Source organism: Rhinatrema bivittatum, chromosome 1 (assembly GCF_901001135.1).
Source record: "Rhinatrema bivittatum chromosome 1, aRhiBiv1.1, whole genome shotgun sequence".
Classification (NCBI taxonomy): Eukaryota; Metazoa; Chordata; class Amphibia; order Gymnophiona; family Rhinatrematidae; genus Rhinatrema; species Rhinatrema bivittatum.
In genome coordinates, this window is record NC_042615.1 from 755,420,817 (window position 1) to 755,444,329 (window position 23,513).

Consider the following 23,513-nt stretch of genomic DNA (forward strand, 5'->3'; position numbering starts at 1 on the left):
ATCAAAATGAACATTCTTCCTAGGTTTCTTTCTTTCTTTCTTTATTATTATTTTATTTTCTCTTTATTAAATTTTCAAAATTTACAAAATATCCACTTTGAAACAGAAATATGGTATTATTTTACATGGATAGGCAATTTTTTAAAAAAGAAACAAAAAAAAATGTACCAATATAATTGTTCTTTTTCCAGTTATATAATACCCGTTAGACCCCTAACTGGGGGGACAGACTTACTGCACATTTAGGAGATTACAAAGGAAACAACTTTAACTATATTAACATATAGGTCTCACAAACCATTAATTTTTTGATCAGAGTTACTAATTGCTTAGTTGTAACAGAGCTTTTTTTCCTTCTACAAAGTTCCTCAGGTGCTCTGGCTGATAGAATATATATGTGTCCTCTTTATATTTTATGGTACACTTGCATGGGAAGCGTAAATAAAAGGACGCTCCCATTGCCAGTACATCTTGCTTTACATCAAGAAATGCTTTTCTCCTTTGTTGCGTGCTCTTTGTAACATCAGGATATATTCTGACCGCTGCTCCCATGAAATTTTCTTTAGGCTTTTTAAAATAAGCCCGCATTATATCCCCTAGGTCTTTTTCATTATAAAAGGAAATAAGGAGTGTTGTTCTCTCTGCTATTTCATATGCAGATGATTCAAGGAATTCAGTCAGGTTTTCAAGAACATTAGGAGTTATTTGCTTCTTCTGTTCTTTACGTATCGGGAGAAAATATACTTTATCCAGAGGCGGAGTTTTTTCAGAGGAAATTTCAAGTACTTCCAAGAAGTACCTCTTTATAGTTATACGCGGTAATTCTCCTATTACTCTGGGAAAGTTTAAAATCCTAAGATTTAGATGTCTCATTGCATTCTCCAAAAACTCAATTTTTCTATCTATAACTCCAAAGTTCTGCATCATAGTTGACTGCACCAATTTAACTTGTTTAATTTCTTCTTCAATCTGTTGGAATTTCCCCAATGTATCCTGTTTAGATTTTTTTAAATTCTCATTTATCTGGCACATCTGAGAAGAGAGTACACTTATATTAGCAGAGCACTCCAATAGAGACTTAGCCAAGGTGGATGTTAAACTCCATAGGGATTCTAAAGTCACTACCTCCGGTCTCTGTACGTTAATTACTTCGCCCAGTTTAATAGGGGTAATAGAATCTAGGTTCTCACCACTTCCACTGGCTTGATCTTCTGCCAATTCCAGCACAGAACCTCTGGCGGAATTCTCTCCGGAGTTTCTGGGCGTCTGAACGGCGTTTTCCTCCGAGTCAGCCCCCTCAGCCAAGACACCACAAGGCACCACTTCGGGACTTCCTGTCAGGCGCGGAGTCAAAGTATTCCGTTCAGCCGGAGGTAGCCTCTGATCTAACGGACTGAGGGAAACTTCCGAGGTCGAGTTGTGGTCTCCTTCCACCGGCCCTACAGCCGGACCACTCAAGCCCTTCTCCTTTGGTTTGACGGCGCATTGAGAGATGGTTTTCTGCCCGGGGGGTAACGAGGACATCAAGGGGTAAGTCCTCTGTTTCCCTTTTCGTTTTGGGGGCATGTTTTCTTAGGAAATCTTAAAATAAAGAAGAAAAATGCCAGAGCAGTCTCAATATGCAGCCGGTCGAGATGCCATCTTGACTCCGCCCCCGGTTTCTTTATTTATTCATCACTCTTCCAATATACGTCACTCCGGCTGTACTGAAAATACTACAGAAGAAAATATTTGACTTTATTTGGAGGAAGCGTCCCCCACGAGTAGCGAGGCGGGTCATTTACCAAACTAGGGAGCAAGGAGGGATGGGAGTCCCAAATCTACACTGGTACTATGTGGCGGCCCAGTTAAGAGCCCTTCTCAGCTTGCACATCCCAACACTGGAGACCCCGTGGCACCTGATAGAGCAGCATATTGTTGGCAATATGCCACTGTCAGCCTTACCCTGGCAACCCCAGCACACATGGCGAACCGGGAGCACTCTGCCTCCGTCTTTACAGAACACTTTGAAGGTTTGGACACGATGGCGGGCTGTGCTGGTGGGAGACAGACCTTATTTTTATTTAACCCATCTTTTTCACAATACAGAGTTTCCCATAGGCCTACCCACACATGCCTTCCAAACATGGAAGAACAAGGGATTCCTACAGGTGGGACATTTTTTACGACAAGGGAAAATGATGACATTGAATGAGGTGAGTGCATCCTCCCAATCTGACCTAGCGAGCTTTTTGGAACACACACAGATTTCACACTATATCCGCTCACTGCAACTCACAGGCACCCTCAGGGAAGGGAAGTCCTTATTTGAGAATTACTAGTCCCAAGGGCAAGTGATGAAGGGGGTAGTATCAAACATCTATCGCATTATATAGGGTAAGCCAGTGGACAAGTTCCCTTTCATACTAGCATGGAAAGAGGACCTCCAGGTGGAACTCACTTTGGAAGCTTGGGGGGACATATTTCTCAAAGCACGTAGATGCTCGATATCTGCTAACCTACAGGAACATTGTTTAAAAATATTATACAGATGGCATTACACACAGACACGCATACACAGAATGTACCCTTCAGTTGCGGATACCTGCTGGCACAAATGTGGACAAGTGGGCAACTACTTGCATATCTGGTGGTGCTGCCCATTCTTGGTTCCCTACTGGCAGTCCATTACCGAGTGGATCGAAAAACTGTTAGGAGTCGGTGGGATGGGGGAACCTATTAAAGCTGTGTTGGGACAACCAATGCCAGAGATCCCTGTTCCCAAGCAGAGGTTAAGTCAGCAGATACTAATCGCAGCACGGTCTGAAATTGCACACCTTTGGCTTAAACCAGAGGTACTTACTTTTCAAGCTGTCATCCATATATTATACCACATCCAGCATTTGGAACATGTCACTGCTATACGGCATAACCGAGTGCTGGCCTATCAGAAAGTCTGGGAGCCCCTAATTCACTAGACTGATGCGCCAACGCAGGCTGGTGACCTTAATCTGAAACCAGACCCTTTGCATTTCTAACCACACCTCTTAGTAAGTGATGATGGCCAATATCATCAATAGAGCTTGTTGCATTAACATCATGGTTGCTTCCCTACCACACCAGAAATGATTAACCAGGAGATAGTTCCACTTTACAAACATAGGAACTCAAAGGAGTTACGCTGCAGTATGACATAATACTCGACCAGGGGAGGGGGGTTCTGATTGTCTGATTGTTTATCACCTAATGTTTGTGCAATTCTTAAAAACTGTATGTACTGATGACCGATCTTTGCGAAAGATTTCATTTTACCATTTACCTGTTAACTGTTGTACATGCTATCAATAAAAATTTTAAATTAAAAAAAAAAAAAAAGTTGCACAGCTGCAAACTATGTTGATGATTTTAACATGCACTCTTTATGCATATTTCTAAAGAGAAATTACTCATGTTGTTTCTCTTTGAAAATTAGCAAGCACAAAGTACACATCCTAAATGCATCCTCTTAATTTGCACCTGCTATTGGGCGTAGGGGGGCAGGGATAATATGCGTAATTCTGTAAATCAAAGGTATGCATACTGTTTTCCATTCCTGCAGGAATGTTTCCTCTTCCCCGAGGCTAAATGTGTGTGCGCTATGAGAACTGCGCATACTTTCAGCCACATTCCAGGAGGACAGTTTTCACTAAAGCCATTTTACTCATTTTGTTTTTTCTGTGAAGATTCTGAAGAACTGTTCAAAATAAACTCAGGTAGTTCAAATTTTGCCAAGGACTGTGGAATGCTGCTTTAATAACTCTGTCTCTCGGCATAATTTAGTGTACTTTGAGACTGATGTACTATCTTGTGAAATTCCCATGGGTCAGCAGCCTTGTTTCTACCAATGCAAAAGAGCTGGACAGAAGACGTGCACGCAAACCTGAGCTCTCAGAACCGCCAAAAAAAGATAGCTACGCCTCATTGAGGTCTTTGTGCACTGGGTTTTGCTGAATTCTGAGTTAATAGCAGCTTTGCATGATATTGCATCACAGCAGCTCTTTAACTCAAAATTTTAGTAAACATTGACATTTAGCAGACAATGCATTAAAGTTTACTATTTGTGAAGGGAAAAGTGCAAAGTGATTTTGTTGAAGGGTCTTCATGTGTAAAAACATGCAAAACATCAAAATTCTGGCGCTTTGGGGCATTTTGTTAATTTCTTCACACTTTAATACATCAGCCTCTTTGTGTGAAATAATGGCATAACATTGTGCCTTAAAAACCAAAAAATAATCACTTACTGCTTCTCTGTTAAGAGCTTCTTGGAATTCTTTCAATCGTCTTTCCTCATACTGTTTCTCTAGAAAAACTCGATTCTGCCATAGAATTTCCTTTTCATGTCGAACATGCATGAGTTGTACTGCAATCCTGCGTTCCTGCTGTGACTGTCTCATCAAGCGATTAATGAGTTGCTCCTCACGGTATGCCTCCTGAAAAGAAATCCTTGTTAGCTCTTTGATATTTTGCCTCATAATCTATCATTTTTCTACATAAAACCCAAGATTGTATGTATGTGGGTGCCAAGCACTTGCTATGTGCTGCTGGCCCATGGGGATTTCCTTTTGAAAATTAGCTTGAAGGCCTCCATGGGGAGTCTCAAAATTGCTCCATAAATGTCTGTCTTTTTTTCAATTTAAAAATGTCTAATATGGGCAATTTTCAAAATTGTGTGGTTTGATTCAAAGTGCATGGGTACTTTTACCCATGTGCTAATTGCATCAATTCTCACAAAGAAAGTATGCGCACGCTTTCGCTTTGGAAAGTGCCTAAGGAAAAAACACACACAAAGATTTGTATCTCCTTTTTTTGAAAATGCAAAATTAGGGCGTTATTTTATTTCCCGACCTAACCACATCTTGGTGAAACTTTGTGGCACTTTCAATGCCATATAGGGTGGTGAGTTTTCAAAAAGTCAATTTATCCAGTTAAATAGCTTTTGAAAATTGTCCTCAGCATATTTTCATCTTTGACATTACAGTGCCATGCTGGGCAAAGCAATGACAGATTAATGAAAAGCAGTGAAACTTATACAGTTATGAGGGCAATTTCCTGATTTACCCAGGTAAAATGTCCTGTCCAAAAAGTGCCCTATGCAGAGCGGCTAAAAGTACACGCAGGCCTTTTTGTCCTGTTTAAAAAGAGGCATTCCTAGGGGTGGTCATAGATCAGGGAAATAAAACAGTGCACTTTCAAAAGTGTACATACTGTCTTACAGAAAGAGCAGGTGGAACATATGCAGACGCTTTGAACAGGCCCATTTTATATTTGCTAATTTTCGAAAAGAAATTACCCAGGTAGTTTCTCTTTCAAAATTTGTTCGGTAAAAATACCTGTGTACTTTGGAACTACATGGGCTACTCTAAATTGCTAGCTATAAATTTAAATTCAAACCAAGATGTTTCTGATGTGAAAGATAATGGTGAACTTGAAGGAGGCATGTACTTGACACAGGTTATGGAGATTACTTTTTCTTAATATAAAGCAGAAACAAATCAATACAATTTTTAAATATTCTTTTACATGGGTACAGAGCTGAAGATGTACTTCCATACTGTGTTGCGGTCCCGGTCGCTAGGCTAGCGAGCGGGTCCTTACCTCGCCTCCCCTGCTCTGAGCCGCGTCGGAACCGCCGTGGTCTGGGCCTGCTAGGCCGCGTTGCAGCGGCATCTCCACGAGGGATACGCCGCCGAGGCCCGATCGTGACTCCGCCCCCACTCCGCCCCCACTACAGAATGCGCGCGCGTGCGAAGGGGAACCCTTTAATGGTCCAGCACCCGGAAGTGATGGACAGCCCCCAGAATGACGTCAGACGCCGGCAGAGTATTTAAGCCGGCGTCTGCCTCCACAGAACTGCCTTGCAACGAGGTCTCTCCATGTGAGTGTCAAGTTGCGTCCAGCTGTTCCTGAATCCGCTCTTTCTGTTCCTGAGTCCACTCCTGCTGTTCCTGTATCCACTCCTGCTGTTCCTGCTCCAGTCCTAGGTTTGATTCTCTGGTTCCTGATCCGGCCTGCTCCTGACTTCCCGTGTCTGCCGCCCACCTCGACTTCTGGATCGTCTTATCATCTCTCCACTTCTTCATTGCCGTCGCCTAAGTCCCAGCGGTCCTGGTCCTCACAGGCTCCTCCTGGGGGGATCTTGGACTTCCAGGGTGAAGTTTCCTTCTCTCCACAACTTCGCTGCCGCCACCTACGTCCCAGCGGTCCGGATCCTCACAGGCTCCTCCTGAGGGGATCTCGGATCTCCAGGGCGAAGACTTCACTTGGCCTCCAGCCATAGTTCCGCCTCCCGGCCTATCTTCTCCAGCAGAGCCTCTGTTCCGCCAGGCCGGACCAAGGGTCCACCATCCAGTCCGCAACAGTTTGCAAGGCCTTGGACCCGGCGGACTTGCCCGGATTGCAAACCATTCCCGGAATGGCCCAGCGACTGCAGCAGCAGCAGCAACATTGCCTCGACGTCCTTGCTGCCACCGTTGAGCGATTGGCGAATCGGCTGGATGCCACCCCGCCTGAGGTTCCGCAGGCGCCACCTCCAGTTCCTGCTGTAACCATAACTACACCCACTCAGCTTCCTGCTCCGCCCTGTTATGTGGGGGATGCCAAGGGTTGCAGAGGATTCCTGAAACAATGCTACATCAGGTTTTCGTTACTCCAAGGCCAATTCTCGTCCGATTCTGTGAAAGTGGCCTACATCCTGTCCCTGCTCGAGGGGAAGGCATTGAATTGGGTCTCACCAATGTAGGAATGACAGGATCCATTGTTGCACGACTTACAGCAGTTTATTCTTCATTTCAAACAGGCATTCGACGAGCCCACACGCCTGCCCACAGCGACGTCAGAGCTGTTACAGCTAAGACAGGGATCTCGGATCCTGGCAGACTATGCTATTGAATTCCGCACACTCGCCATGGAAGTGGGCTGGTGCAATGACAGATTGCGCGGAGTTTTCTTGGAAGGTCTGTCAGGGCGCATCAAGGGCGAGTTGGCCGCCCGTGATATCCCGGATAACCTTAACGATGTGATTGACCTGGCCGGTTGGATAGACCAACGTCTTCAACAAAGAGCTAAGGAGGGAGGTTCGCTACGTCGTACCATATTGTTAGCTCCAGGCTTTTCCAGACCTATGACACCTGCAAGTCAGCAAAATTGCTTACCTTGTAATAGGTGTTATCCCAGGACAGCAGGATGTAGTCCTCACATATGGGTGACGTCACTGACGGAGCCCTATTGCGGGACAACTTTCTGTCAAAGTTTCTAGAAACGTTTGACTGGCACTCTGAGCCCACTGAGCATGCCCAGCATGCCATAATATTCTCTGCCACAGGGGTCTCTCTTCAGTCTTGTATGTAGTAATAAACTTTAGCAAAAATAAAATAATAAAGGTAACATACCCAACTCCGCGGGGTGGTGGGTGGGTTCTGTGAGGACTACATCCTGCTGTCCTGGGATAACACCTATTACAAGGTAAGCAATTTTGCTTTATCCCAGGACAAGCAGGATGCTAGTCCTCACATATGGGTGATTAGCAATCTAGAGGCTGAGTCATGTTGTAGTGAAGCAACAGTGAAGTATTGTTGTTGAAAATGAGTCAGCCGAAGATCACAGTAGGTTGGATGTAGAAGGAGAAACTGGAAACAAGTTCTTTAAGACAGATTGTCCATAGGCTGAATCTTGTCATCCTTGCTTGTCCAAACAGTAATGAGCTGCAAAGTTGTGAAGAGAACTCCATGTTGCTGCTTTACATATGTCAAGGATTGGCACTGAACGATAGTGTGCTACTGAGGTTGACATTGCTCTTACTGAATGTGCCTTTACTCACCCTTGGAGAGGAAGGCCTGCTTTTTCATAGCAAAACTGTATGCAATCTGCTAACCAGTTGGATAGAGTATGTTTACCCACTGCTTTATCCAATTTGTTTGGATCATAAGATACAAAGAGTTGAGTGGATTTCCTGTGGACTGTGGTGCGGTCTAAGTAGAATGCTAGTGCACGCTTACAGTCCAAGGTATGTAAGGCCCGTTCCCCTTGGTGAATATGAGGATTTGGAAAGAACGTGGGTAAAACTATAGATTGGTTCAAGTGGAATTCCATAACTACTTTGGGAAGGAATTTTGGATGTGTCAGGAGAACCACTCTGTCATGTAGGAATTTTGTATACGGTGAGTACGTAACAAGTGCTTGTAACTCACTAACCCTTCTTGCTGATGTAATGGCTATGAGGAAGACAGTCTTCCATGTGAGAAATTTAACATCACAGGAATTCATGGGTTCAAAAGGAGAACGCATGAATCTGGTCTTGTTAAGACCAGATTCATGCGTGACTGGGGCCCGAATTGGTGGTTTAAGTTGAGTTAAACCTCTCATAAACCTACTGACAAGAGGCTGTGTACTCTTACAGATGAAGTCTGGAGACCAAATTCTGAAAGATGGTATAAGTAGTCTAGTAGAGAAGTAGCGGGTCAAGTGAAAGGATCAATATTCTTTTGCCTGCACCACAAAGTAAATCTTTTCCATTTGGAAGAATAGCTCTTTCGTGTGGAAGGTTTATGTGATGCTATAAGCACGAGATACATTGGTGGAAAGATTGAGTGGTTGTAAGATCAAGCTTTCAAAATCCATGCTGTCAGGGATAGGGATTGAAGGTTGGGATGGCGCAACCGACCCTGATCCTGAGTTATGAGAGTGGGAGCTACTCCCAGGCGAATTGGATCCCTGACTGAGAGATCTAGAAGTGTGGAAAACCATACTTGTCGAGGCCAACATGGGGCTATGAGTATCATGGACCCCTTGTCCTGTTGTAGCTTCACAAGAGTTTTGGTTATGAGCGGTATCGGAGGATACGCCTATAGAAGGCCTGAGTTCCAAGGGCGAGCAAAGGCGTCCTTGGCTGGCTGGTATTTCTGTTTGTGTAGGGAACACAATTTGTCCACTTGGTGATTCAGATGTGACGCAAAGAGGTCTATTGTTGGCTGTCCCCAACGTTGAAATATCCTGGTCGCTACTGAGGAATCCAGGGACCATTCGTGTGGTTGGAACTGACGACTGAGTCGATCTGCCACTACGTTGTGAATGCCTGCCAGATAAGTGGCCCGGAGAAACATTGAGTGGTTCAGGGCCCAGCCCCAAATCTGTGCAGCTTCCTGACAAAGGAGATATGAGCCCGTACCTCCCTGTTTGTTGATGTACCACATGGCTACTGTGTTGTCCATTTGGATGAGAACAGTCTTGTGTGAAAGGCAGTCCTTGAACGCATGTAGTGCATAACGTATAGCTCGAGGCTCCAGGAAATTGATTTGAAACGTTGCTTCGAGCTTTGTCCAAGTACCTTGGGTTTGGAGAGTGTCTATGTGAGCTCCCCAACCCAAGGTGGATGCATCTGTAGTTAAAGTTATTTGTGGGACTGGTTGTTGGAAGGGTAGGCCCTTGCGCAAATTGTCCTTGTTCACCCATCAAAGTAGAGAGGAACGTAGCTGGTGGGTTACTTGAATTGGAGAATGCAGTGGTTGAATGGCTTGGATCCATTGTGATCTTAAAGTCCATTGAGTTACCCTCATGGCTAGCCTTGCCATAGGAGTGACATGAACTGTGGAGACCATGTGGCCTAGTAAGGTTAGAAACTGATGAGCTGTTGCTTGTTTCTTTGAGTGAATCGAGTTTGCCAACAGGGACAGTGTTTCTGCTTGATCCTCGGGTAGAAAGGCCTTTGAAAGGATGGTGTTCAATTCTGCTCCTATGAATTGAAGCAGGTGAGATGGAGTAAGATGGGACTTTTGATAATTGATGAGAAAGCCCATGGAGTGAAGTACAGTAATTGTTCGACTGAGAAACGTTAGAGCTCCTTGTTGAGATTGACTTCTGATGAGCCAGTCATCTAAGTAGGGAAAAACATGGACACTTTCCTTGTACAAGTGTGAGTATTTGCCTCTGCTCCCAGAGTATTTGGTAAATACTCTGGGAGCAGAGGCAAGTCCGAATGGCAGTACTCTGTATTGGAAATGTTGATGACCCACCATGAAGCGCAGATATTTGCAATGAGGAGGGAATATTGGAATGTGAGCGTAAGCGTCTTGAAGATCCAGAGAACAAAGCCAATCCCCTGTTTGAAGAAGTGGAAGCATGGTGCCTAGAGAAACCATCCTGAACTTTTCTTTCTTTAGAAATTTGTTGAGATTTCTGAGGTCTAGGATGGGACGTAGTCCTCCAGTTTTCTTTGGAATGAGGAAATACCGGGAATAGAATCCTCTGCCCTGCTGAGCCCGGGGCACTGGCTCTATAGCCCTGGCTCTCAGAAGGGTGGATAATTCTACTTGCAACTGGAGTATGTGATTTTCGTTGAGAGAAATAGGTCTCGGAGGAGAATCTGTTGGAGTTGAGAGGAAATTGAGTTGGTAACCTCGAGATACTATTGCAAGTACCCATTGGTCTGTTGTCATTGGTATCCAATTGTTGTAAAATTCAGATACTCAGCCTCCTACAGGAAGTTCCAGCTGAGGATTGGAGACGTAGCTGTGTTCTCTGGAAATGGTTTCAAAACCCAGTAGCAGGGCCTGTCTACGGTGGAGGTTGAGGCCTAGTTGCCCTAGGTTGTCTAGTTGAGGCCTTTGCTGTGTTCTAGAAGGTCTGGCCCTAGTTGTAGGAGGGTAGTACAGCCTTTGTCTATAAAAAGGCCTTCTAGATTCTTTCCTTTGAGGCCTACGCCCGGAGTGCGTAGGGGGATCCTGTGGAATTGAGGAAAGCTGTCTGAGGATTTCAGTATGTTCTTTCAACTGTGTAACTGCATCCTGGACTTTGGATCCAAAAAGGTTATCTCCTAAGCAGGGGAGATCTACTAATTTATCCTGTACCTCAGGCCTGAGGTCTGAGGCCTTAAGCCATGCCCATCTCCTGGCACTGATCCCCGATGCAGCCACCCTGGAAGCCGTCTCAAAGCCGTCATAGGCTGCTCAGACTTCATGTTTACCTGCCTCTTGATGGCTTGTGCTGCCTCTTGATTTTGAGATGGAAGAGATTGTAGAAATTCCTGCATTTATTTCCACAAGTCCCTTTGATATTGGGTCATGTAGAGTTGGTATGAAGAGATTCTCGAATTCAACATGGCCCCTTGATAGACCTTGTGACCCAGGGAATCCAAAAATCTGTGATCTTTGTCTGGGGGATTTGATGAATGTGGTCTAATTCATTTTGATTTTTTCTGTGCAGACTCCACCACTACTGATTGGTGAGGGAGCTGCGACTTCTGGTAGCCAGGAGCAGACTGCACCAAATATGTACTGTCCATACATTTATTGACAGCTGGCACTGAGCAAGGATGTTCCCAAATACAATGTTGCAATTCTAGGAGAACATCATGTACTGGTATAGCCAACACTTGCTTTGGAGGGTCTACAAATTGAAGTACCTCCAGGGTTTGTTGTCTGGTATCTTGCTCTGTGACTAATTTGAAGAGAATGGTATCAGCCATTTCCTGGACAAAAGTTGTGAAGGAAAAATCCTCTGGAGGAGATTTTTTCCGTGGATCAGGTGGAGATGGCTCAGACATAAAGCCTTCAGATGAAGTTTCTGATAGTGTGTCACTCCAAGTGTCATATTCTTGGACTTGTGGAGAAGTTGTTGAAGTTTTAGGTGGTGGAGGAATTCCAGAAGGTCCTGGTAATGGATCTTCAGTAGATGATTCCTCAGGATGCGCTTCCCGTAGATTAGAGGGAAGAGAATCAAGCAGATCCTGATACCTTTTCATTAAGATCTGGTATAGTGCTGACTCTGGGTGTCCTGGATCCCCAGGAGTGAGTGGCACCGATGGTATCGGCTTTGGGATCGAAGATGGACGTATTATCTTCGGTGGCCGCCTTGAAGTCATCGTAGGTTTAGTACCTGGCATCAGTGCAGTTGTGAAGATCGGCATTGGTGCCGGCATCGGCAGGGTCATCGGTATCGGCATGGTGACTGGGGTTAGCGAAGTCATCGATATCGGCATCGGTGTTGCTATCGGCATCGATGTTGTCACCGGCATCGGTGCTGTCACTGGCATCGGTGTTGCCACCGGCATCGGTACCGTCACCTGCATCGGTGACATCACCGGCATAACTGTCGGCATCGGCGCTGTCGCCGGAATCTGCTCCTTTAGGGCCTAGACCACTGCTTGTCTTATTAAAATTGACAATTCCTGCGATACAGCTGGGAGAGATGGAGTAGCTGTATGCGGTGGTGGTATGGGAGTTGAAAATATATCACCCGATGCTTGTATAGGCTCTATCGATGATGTGGGCCCTGACGGTGGTGGCGGAGTTTCCTTAGTCTTCTGCCGTTTTGCGGTCGGTTCTCCCGGGGAGGGGGATACCGCTGAAGTCGGTGTGTCGGTATCGGTGCCTATGTTTGGGCTTATGTTCGACTACCGATCTTATCGATGCCGTCGAAGGCGATGGCGATGCTTGATCTCCCGATCCTTCCAGGCGATGTCTCTTCAACAAAACCTTTTTAGAAACTCCTGCTGGGGATGATTTCATCGACGTCGAGGGAGAAGGAATCAGCTGAAGGTGGAAAAGGTGTTCCATTTTTTCCTGTCTAAGTTTCCTTCCTTTGGGAGTCATCTCTGCGCATTGAGGGCAGGATGAAACATCGTGCTTGTCCCCTAAACAGAGAACATACTCAAGGTGTGGGTCTGTTATAGACATATTCCGATTACAAATCGGACATTTTTTAAACCCTGAAGCCATCTTTTCACCAACAGCCATCGATGAAAAGAAGGAGGAAAAATTCTGAGACAAAAAGTTTTTACTTTAAGAAAAAACGAGAATAATTTGTCACTGTCCAGTGAAAAAGAGAGAAAAATCCCTTTTGGAAGAAATTATTTTGAAAATCAATGACTTTCCAGTCAGAAAATGTGTGAGGAAAACTCACAGGACTCCTATCTCCACGATGCTTACAGCAACGCGGAAAAATGAAGACTGAAGAGAGACCCCTGTGGCAGAGAATATCATGGCATGCTGAGCATGCTCAGTGGGCTCAGAGTGCCAGTCAAAAGTTTCTAGAAACTTTGACAGAAAGTTTTCCCGCAATAGGGCTCCGTCAGTGACGTCACCCATATGTGAGGACTAGCATCCTGCTTGTCCTGGGATAAAGGGGGCGGCACATGCAGAACCATCAGCTGAAGAGCCGATGCAGATTGGCCGCATGAAGCTGATGGATGTGGAAAGGCGAAGACGCCGCACCCTAGGACTGTGCTTGTACTGTGGCAGCAAAGGTCACTTCTTAGCCCGATGCAAAGAGCGGCCGGAAAACGCCAAAGCCTAGGCGGTATGGAGGAGCTACTCCTAGGCTGTGTTAATTCTGCTCCTCAATGTACTGTCCTGGTGACGTTGGAGTACCCAGGAGGGTCTTTCCACACTTTGGCCTTTATTGACTCTGGAGCAGGCGGAAATTTCATTTTATCCGATCTGGTGCAACAACTACAGCTTCCTACAGTCCCGCAAAGCCCCCACTACGCATTATGTCTATCCTTGGGATGGTCCTTCCCGGGAGTATCTCCGACGCCACGGTGCCCTTGACTCTCCGGACAGGAGCACTGCACTCAGAGGAGATATCCTTCTTAATCCTGGAAAAAGCAGTGCATTCTGTACTTTTGGGGTTGCCGTGGTTACAGCAACACTCCCCCATAATTCATTGGGACTCTCATCAAATCGCCCAGTGGAGTCCCTTTTGCTTCGCCAACTGCTTCAAGGTACCAAGATCACCCAAGGTGCCACTGCTAAACACTGCTGTATTACCTCCCACACCTTACCAGGAGTTCGCAGAGGTCTTCTCGAAAAGGAAAGCTGAGATTCTGCCACGTCACCGACCCTTCGATTGCGCTATAGACTTACTGTCTGGCACCACGCCACCGTGTGGCAGGGTATATCCGCTATCCCTACCAGAGACACACGCAATGTCTGAATACATTTCTGAAAACCTCGGTAAGGGATTTATCCGACCTTCTCGATCCCCAGCCAGAGCGGGATTTTTCTTCGTGGGGAAGAAGGATGGTACCCTCAGACCATGCATCGACTACAGAGGCTTGAATGCCATTACTAAATGAGACCGCTTCCTGCTTCCGTTGATTCCGGAGCTCTTGGACAGATTACAGGGAGCTAAAGTCTTTACTAAACTCGATCTGCGAGGGGCTTACAATTTAGTTCGTATCCGTCCTGGAGACGAATGGAAGATTGCCTTTAATACAAGAGACGGGCATTACGAATACCTGGTAATGCCATTTGGGTTGTGTAATGCTCCGGCACTCTTCTAAAACCTCATGAACGAGGTATTAAGAGAGATGTTGCACTCATATGTCATAGTGTATCTAGATGATGTCCTGATCTACTCCCGGGATCTGCAGTCCCATCGGCGGCATGTCAAACAGGTGTTGCAAGTTTTGAAGGGCAATCATCTGTATGCTAAACTCAAGAAGTGTATGTTTGAGTCGCTCCCCTTCCTGGGGTACATCGTATCATCGACTGGATTTCAAATGGACCCCGAGAAGGTATCCGATAAACCAGGTCCTTTGAAGAGGGGGCGTAAGGGAGGGGGTACTGTTGCGGTCCCGGTTGCTAGGCTAGCGACCGGGTCCTTACCTCGCCTCCCCCGCTCTGAGCCACGTCGGGAACCGCCGTGGTCCGGGCCTGCTAGGCCGAGTTGCAACGGCTTCTCCACGAGGGAGACGCCACCGAGGCCCGATTGTGACTCCGCCCCCACTACAGAACGCGCGCGAAGGGGAACTCTTTAAAGGTCCAGCACCCGGAAGTGCTGGACAGCCCCCAGAATGACGTCAGACGCCGGCAGAGTATTTAAGCCGGCATCTGCCTCCACAGAACTGCCTTGCAACGAGGTCTCTCCATGTGAGTGTCAAGTTGCGTCCAGCTGTTCCTGAATCCGCTCCTGCTGTTCCTGTATCCGCTCCTGCTGTTCCTGCTCCAGTCCTAGATTTGACTCTCTGGTTCCTGACTCCGGCCTGCTCCTGACTTCCCGTGTCTGCCGCCCGCCTCGACTTCTGGATCGTCTTATCATCTCTCCACTTCTTCGCTGCCGTCGCCTAAGTCCCAGCGGTCCTGGTCCTCACAGGCTCCTCCTGGGGGGATCTTGGTCTTCCAGGGTGAAGTTTCCTTCTCTCCGCAACTTCGCTGCCGCAACCTAAGTCTCAGCGGTCCGGATCCTCACGGGCTCCTCCTGGGGGGATCTCAGATCTCCAGGGCGAAGACTTCACTTGGCCTCAGCCATAGTTCCGCCTCCCGGCCTATCTTCTCCAGCGGAGCCTCTGTTCCGCCAGGCCGGCCCAAGGGTCCACCGTCCAGTCCGCAACATACTGTTTTTATTTTAAATATTGTAGAAGGGCCTATTTTATAATGCATCATACCTATCACATGTATTTCTTTTTGCTGACATCTTATTAATTCACTGACAACTCGTGTCTTTCCAATGACTTTCTGAAATATAATAGTGACATCTAAAGGCCAAATGGATTATTTTCTTGGAAATATTTACAAAATTGCACCACCTTCAACAGTGCTTCTCAAATAATTTAGGTCACAACCCACTTCCCCTTTTTCTTCTCTGTAATAATTCATAATACTTAGATAGTTTGTCCGGCTATGTTTGAGACTTAGCCCGATAAACCAGGGGTTCCTAATTTCCTGCCACAAGCAGTGCTTCTGATTTGTCCAGTTCAGTATTTAGCCAAATAAAAGTTAGCCAAATAAATTGGAGATGATCCAGGACGGAATTAACTTGACCACTTTAGTTAGCCAGATAAGGCCAAAATACTGCATTAACAGGATAATGTTAGTACTGCTCTCCAGCAATCCTAAAGTTAGCCAGATAAGTGAAAAGAAAAAAGAAAAAACATTAAAAAACAACTGAGCAGAAGTGCTTTCCTCTCCCCTGCTCCCCAATCAATAAAAATAGGCAGAATTCCCACCTCCCAAATCCACACAACCAAATCACCCACTCCTACCCAGCACACCCAGAAGGCTTTGAAATAAAGTAGAAGGAGTACAGTTTCGTACCATCTTCTGCACTTTGACAACTCCTGGCACTTATATATTCATACTGATTGGTCTTGTGCTGACAAATGAAGACCCAATCTCTTTTTTGTTTTGTGTTTTTTGAATGGCTCTTCACTGTCAGTTATCAGTGAAGAACCAATCCCCATTCAGAATTAAGTTCTGAACCAGAATTGGTGTTTCAGCTATCAATGAAGGACCAATTGTGAAAACTTGAATAAATGAATATAAAAGTTCTGAGAGATGTCAGAGCTCTGAGCACTTGTGTATTGAGAAAGAGAGAAGAGATACGAGACTGAGCTCCTTCCACTCTGTATTTCAGAGCCTTCTGGGATTCTGGATGGGTGTGGAGGCTTAGGAGGTAGGGTTTGGGGGGATGGGAGGGGAGCCATTTGGTCTGCTGTAATTTTTTTTATTGGAAGAAGGGCAGGAGGGAGCTGCTCAGCCCACTATAATTTTATTTTGATTGGGATCAGGAAGGGAGTCAAGAATGAAGACACTCAAAGGTCGATTTTAAAAGCCTTACGTGCGCCAAAGCCAGGAGATATGCACTTGTTTCGGGCCGGTGCGCAAGTACGTGCATATCTCCCAGTACGCGCACAAATCATAAAGTTTTAAAAGGGGGCAGGGCATGGGCATGGGCATGGTCTGTGCAGAGCATGGGTGGGATATGAGCGTTCCAGGAAGTTACCTTGAAAAGTGTAAGTAAGTATTTACATGCACAAACGCGTACTGAGGTCCCCTACCACATAACCTTACTTCTACTATGGACAGTAAGTATTAACATAAAAAAGAAAAGGTGAGTCAGCATGGTTTTAAGGCTCGGAGTTAAAAGGGAGGCTATACAACAGGAAGATTAGTAAATCTGATCCATTTACTGGCAAACAGGGGAAAAGGGCTATTGCGTTGGCTTGTATTGTTTTTAAAATCCCCTCCACTTACGCAGTAGAACCAGCACTTGTATGTGCGTACAGCTGATTTTATAACATGTGCGCACATACATGTGTATGTTATAAAATGGCCACATCCACTGACACAAACCAGCATATGCATGTACATCTACGTCCACGCAGCTGTATGAGAGTTATCCTTTTAGCTTCTATAATGTTATGTTGATTAGGATCAGGAGGGGAGCCATTCTGCTGCTATAATTTAATTCTGATTGGGATCAAGGACGGCTGCTGTAAGAATGAGAAAACAAAGTTTTGACTGCGTAAGTCTACAACCCCTTGACTCATTACTTTATGAAAGCTGCTTCTGCAGCAGTAACAGTCATGAGTTGTTTAATTATATTTGGAATATTTTTTAAATGGTTCTTTCACTGTGCAGATTAGTGAAACAAACTCCTATATTAATGCATTTTTTATTTGTATTTTTTAAAGAACAGAATGTGAAAAATGTACAAGGGTGTGGAAATTTTTACAAGGCACTGTAAGGGGTTCATTTCAACATCAAGGCCATGACCCCGAATTCACAGAAAAAAGCAAGTTTGCTTATCTTAAATGGTGACCATTGGGCCTTGAGTCCCCACTGCAGTCGCTGCATGTGAAGGCGAGTGTGTGGAACTACTGAATGGCGGCCACTATGAGGCCTAAGATATTTGACGTCCTGAAAGGTGCAACTGGGTTCGTAAATGAAGAGCTCACTTGCAAAATATTTTGATCCTCTCGGATGGCAGGAAATATTTGCAGATAATCGTGTTTATTGTTGCTCCTATGAACTGAAGAACCTGGTATGGTTGAAGGCTTGACTTCTCATAGTTTATTATGAAACCTAGATTTTCTGGGAAGTTTATCATCTGGCAGGGATGAGGGATAAGGCAGGGATCTTGTTCCTGGTCAAGATGGAACTGAAGGCAGGGATAAGGCCTCCTCTGATGGACTTATTTGAGATGAAGGTTGGTGACTCGTTTCCAGAGAAACAAAAAAGGTCTGAAGGACATCCAAGATTTGGGTCATGGGCTGTGAGGCCAGTCCTATTGGGTTTGTCATGGGAAGAAAATCCTGAATTTTGACAAAATTTGCAGCCAATCCTGAATTTTGACAAAATGAGAAGTCAATCATCCAGATAGGGGAAGACTTTTATGCCCTTTCTCCTTAGGTGGGCCACAGCTACAGCTAGGCATTTTGTGAATACTCTGGGTGCTGATGATAGTCCAAAAGATAGGACCTTGTATTGGTAGTGCTGGGCATTCAGCTGAAAATGCAGGTAATGCCATGAGGAAAGGTGCATCGGAATGTGGGAATAAACATCTTGAGATCCAAAGAACACATCCAATCGTTGGGTTGTAGAAATGGAAGAATGGTTTTGAGAGATGTCATCTTGAATTGTTCCCTCCGCCTGAATTTGTTGAGAGCCAGAAGGTTCAGTATGGAGAACAGACCCCTGGCTCTTCTTCGGGATGAGGAAGTATTGGGAATAAAATCTCTGATCGTGCTGCTGCTGAAGCAGCAGCTGGATCGCTTGTTGTTGAAGTAGCGAGTACACTTCCTGCTGCAGAAGTAAGTTGTTTGAAAGATCCCAAAAAGATGGTACAAGGTGTGGGAGGGATGGATTTTTCTTGAGGTTTAATCTGTATACATTGCAAACCATACTGAGAATCCAATGATCTGACGTAATCGAAGTCCCGACCTGATAAACAGGGGATATCCTGGCCCCCTCCCCTCACCACCACCACCACCACCAATGGCAACTGTGGCCAAACTATACTCAAAAATTTTGTTGTGGCTTTTGATTAGAGGTCTACTGCTGCTTCTGGGTACGTTGCACCCTGTGGCGCTTCTAGGCTGAGGTTGTTGGCCATGTTGTCTCAGAGCCTGGTAAGGCAGTGGCCTGTAGGGAATGTACACCCTATTCTGCCGCCTCTGGTAAAAAGGCCTCTTAGTTTGAATAAAACTTTTTTTATGATGACTGTTCTGGTGGCGACATCAACGAAGAAACAGTCACATTCTGTTCTTTCAGTTGAGAGACTGTCTCACATAGCTTGTTTCCAAATATATTATCTCCTTTGCATGGCAGGTCAGCCAACTTCTCATGGACATCATCATATATAGCGCTCGCTCATAGCCAGGCTATTATTTGGGCTGCTATTGATGACACCGACGTCCAAGCAAATGTTATGAATGCTTCGTATATTGTGCGAAGGAGATGATACAGTCCCTCTTCTATACTGGCATGCAGCTTAATGGTTTGCAAGCACTCATACAGATACTGAATGATGTAAAACTAGTATTGCTGTATCTTAGCATTGAGTATTGCTGCCTGAAAAGTCTTCTTACCAAAGTCATCCAGGTACCTGGTATCTTTACCTGTAGGTGCGCTGGAATGCAGGCGTGATTTTTGGCCCTTTTTTTATGTCTGACTCAACCACTACCGATGGGTGAGGGTGTTGGACTGTGCCATAATGCATGGATTTCCGCATACAAAACTTCAAGTTGGTTTTTCGAGATGTGGGAGGACCTGAATATGGGGACTCCCATGACTTATCCATAACCGCATCCAAAATTGCATGAGATGGGAGTGTGATCGGCTCCGACGGGACATCAAAAATTTTTAGTATGCCCATTTCTTCAGATCTCAGATCTGGTATCTTTCTCATTTTGATTTTTAAAACAGAGTTTAACTTTTCCACAAATTTGGAGTAAGAAGGGTCTTCTGGAGGTAAATATGGCTCTGATGGCTCATCCAAAGGATCAGACAGTATCCTTGTCAACGTACCCGGTGAAGTTGGGAGGGAGTCTAAGGGTTCATGGTCTGGTTCTGGAGAAGTTGCCGGATCTGGATACTGGTCACGACACCCTGACATGTCTTGTTCCTGGTCTGGCAAGATGGAACTGAAGGCAGGGTTAAGGCCTCCTCTGATGGACTTATTTGAGATGAAGGTTGGTGACTCATTTCCAGAGAAACAAAAAAGGTCTGAAGGACATCCAAGATTTTTGTCATGGCCTGCGAGGCCAGTCCTATTGGGTTTGTCATGGGAAGAAAATCCTTCTTCTTCTTTTGTGGAGGAGTAGTCTCATCTCCTGCCCCACGAATATGAGATGGAGGCCTTTTAGTTACAATCCTAGATGGCCTTAACGCCTTGCGGTGTTCAAATGGATCCTAATCCTTGCAGATGGATGTATGCCTCTTAGATATAGGCTCCTGAAATAGAGGCAGTTCCCTCCTCTGCTTGGAAATGTTCAAGATGCCTGCATGGACCTTTCTGGATGAAGAAGAAGCACCATTAGAACCGTAATGCATTGGGGAAGATGTTATATTCTCCACATCAGACGTATCAGAAGCCAACAGTTGCTCTGGCATGAATACAACTTGTGGATCCTGACACCATTGCTCCTGAGTGGCTCCCTTATTACTTCCTTTCCCATTATGCTTCGACGCTTGCTGTTTAATAATTGGGTGCATCGACGACTGATGCATTTGCATCGTATGCATCGACTTTGTCTTATATGTCATAGGTGGTTTATCTCTCAACTCTTATGTCAAGGGATTCCGTGAGTCGCACAGTATCATCCATCGCACATCGCCCTGCATCATGCACCATAGGTGTTGATTGAAGCACTTCCTTTGGCCGAATTGCATCATGTGGCACAGGGCACAATATTTCTTGACTCCCGAAGCTCTGAGGCGACGGTTTTGATGATGCTTTCGGCCTCTTATGGGGCTTTGAGACGGCTTTTGTGGTCTCGAGCTCTCTGGAAGTTTTTCTTACTTGGCTCTGCCTGCCTTGGTCTGTAGCAGTTATTGGCCCCACCAATGACGTTCACTTAGGCTGAGTAGGCCGCTGAGTTTAAGGCCTCGGGGAGGAATGAGTAGAACAATGCTCCAGGGTTGGGGCATAGGAGCCTGACAAGGCTCCTTCCTTTTCCCTCAGTCTGGCTATCTTCTTCAGCCCATTGTCGTTGGGCTGTTGGCAACATTCTGCCACAATAGGGGCAGGATACTTGCTTGCGGTCAGGGCCCAGGCACAGATAGCGATAATTATGTCCGTCAGTGACAGACATAATTTTGCCAAATTGGCAGTATTAGAATCCTGGGATCTTCGGAGTCATTGGAGCACTGAAAAGTGCTGTTTGGGGTTCACGAAAGTGAAGAGAAAGTTATGAAGAGAAGAAAGAGAGAAGTCAATCCACATGTCTGTGAGCTTGCACAGGAAAAAACAGAACTGAGGAGACCAGGCAATCGTGCAGGAACCACCGCACAGCTGCACAGAGCAAAGCTCTGTGTATCTCGAGAGAAGCTTCGCCCTGAGCTGCCCATAAGATGTCCCCAGGTTGCATGGCTAATTCAGCCTGCTTATTAATGGGAAAAGCTCTGTGTGAGCCTGAATCATTCTCCTTGCCCTGACCCACTGATGTGCTGGGGTCATCTAAGGAGCCTACAGCTTGCTCCTCAGCTCAGCAGCTTTGGAGAACTTGTCTCAATAAGGAGCCACCCTCAAACCTGCAGAATAGCCTAGGCTCCCCTGACTTCAGCCCTTAGCGCTCCAGACCACTTTTAATATTTCCTGCAAGCCTGTGCCTGGAAAGCCAGTAAGTCCCATACTGCTCCAAGTCCAAGGGCTGCACTCTTCAGCCACCCAGCCAGCATTAAAACTCTTCTGTACCTCTTAATTTTTATTTCATAATCTAATACTATGTCCTGAAGTACATCTTGACCCATGATACGTTTTTAGACAGGGGTAAGAGCTGCTCATTTTCTCACTATATTATAAGAATATTAGGGGCTCTGGATAATCACAGCAGTGCGTCTGTGCATGTGTGCACAGCGACATTTGCCTGGAGCTGCTGGGAATGGGATTGCCACTGCAGACAGGAGAGAGGCAGGAACAGTGGAGCCACACCGTGGGTCCAAAGAGGGAAGAGAAAAAATGACCAGCAGCAGGGCTGGTGGAGTTCTCCAGGCCTCAGCAGCCAAAGAGTTGAAACAAGCAGAAATGATAGTCACAGGGCTGTGGGATTTCTCTGACCGCACTGGAGGCAGAAAGCAACCAAGGGGAAACAGAGTAGGAAAGAGAGGAATGGAGTGAGATTGGCTGTAGGGCTGGTCTTGGAAGAGCTAGAAGGAAGCAGGCTGAGGTGGGGAGGGAAAAAGAAGAAAATTGGGAGGAAGGAAGGTCAGTAATGAGTGCCAGATTGGGAGGGAAGGAATAAAAGAGGAATACAGAGGGAGTGAAGATATAAACCCTCCCTCCAGATTACCACTTCCCTTCACACCACCATCTCCTCCCACAGACACATCCCACAAACACTAGTACAACCCCTATCCCCTCCCCATACTCACACACACTCCCCACAAAGCACCCTATATACTCCCACACACCACCACCGCCTCCACACATACACACGTACAATCCCCACAAACCACCTCTCCACACACTCCCCACACACTACCACCTTCTCCACATACACACCTCCCACACGCCATCCCAACATACATTCACTTCCCACACACATAAATTCATCCACACACATTCACCCCCTTCCACACACACTTCCCACACACCCTCTACACACACGACTATACACCCCACCATCTCTGCATATACTCCTATACACCACCCCTCCACACCCACAAACACAAACACATCCCTCACAGACCTCTCCACACACATGCACCCTATCCATACACCACCCCTCCACACATCTACACATACGCACTCCTCACACCATTCCTCCACACACCACTCCTCCTCACACACGCACACACTCCCCACACACCACCACCCACTTCACACTCACTCACACCACTAGCCCCTCAACCCGTGCATATACACCATATAGACATTGCCCACACCAAAGTTCACATACATCTCACACATACACACACAAACACCACTGCCAACCTCCCACACACAATATCAACATCAACCCCCCCCCCACACACACACACACATATACGACCACCACAAATATAACATAAGATATGCCATACCGGGTCAAACCAAGGGTCCATCAAGCCCAGTATCCTGTTTTCAACAGTGGCCAGTCCAAGTCACAAGTACCTGGCAAGTACCCAAACATTAGATAAATCACAAGCTACTATTACTTATTAATTACCGTAATAGCAGTTTATGGATTTTTCCTCTTGGAACTTATCCAAACCTTTTTTAAACCCAGCTACACTAACTGCTGTAACCACATCCTCTGGCAATGAATTCCAGAGCTTAACTATGCACAGAGTGAAAAATAATTTTCTTCTATTTGTTTTAAATGAGCTACTTTCTAACTTCATGGAGTGCCCCCTGGTCCTTCTATTATCTGAGAGAGTAGAAAAAACAATTTACATTAACTTGTTCAAGTCCTTTCATGATTTTGTCGATTTCTATCAAATCCCCCCCTCAGTCATCTCTTCTCCAAACTGAACAGCCCTAACTTCTTTAACCTTTCCTCATAGGGCAGCCGTTCCATGCCCCTTATCATTTTGGGCACCCTTCTCTGCACTATATCCTTTTTGAGATGCAGTGACCAG

General features: G+C 45.8%; 1 protein-coding gene across 3 annotated transcripts in view; it reads right to left on the reverse strand.

The window, feature by feature from the left end:
- SPEF2 (sperm flagellar 2) overlaps window positions 1-23,513 on the reverse strand; it is a 310,148-nt gene that overhangs the window by 215,697 nt on the left and 70,938 nt on the right. For all 3 annotated transcript variants that reach the window (XM_029578899.1, XM_029578907.1, XM_029578916.1), the window contains exon 8: window positions 4,260-4,448. In XM_029578899.1, the coding sequence (XP_029434759.1) occupies window positions 4,260-4,448 (189 nt within the window). The remainder of the gene's footprint in view (window positions 1-4,259; window positions 4,449-23,513) is intronic.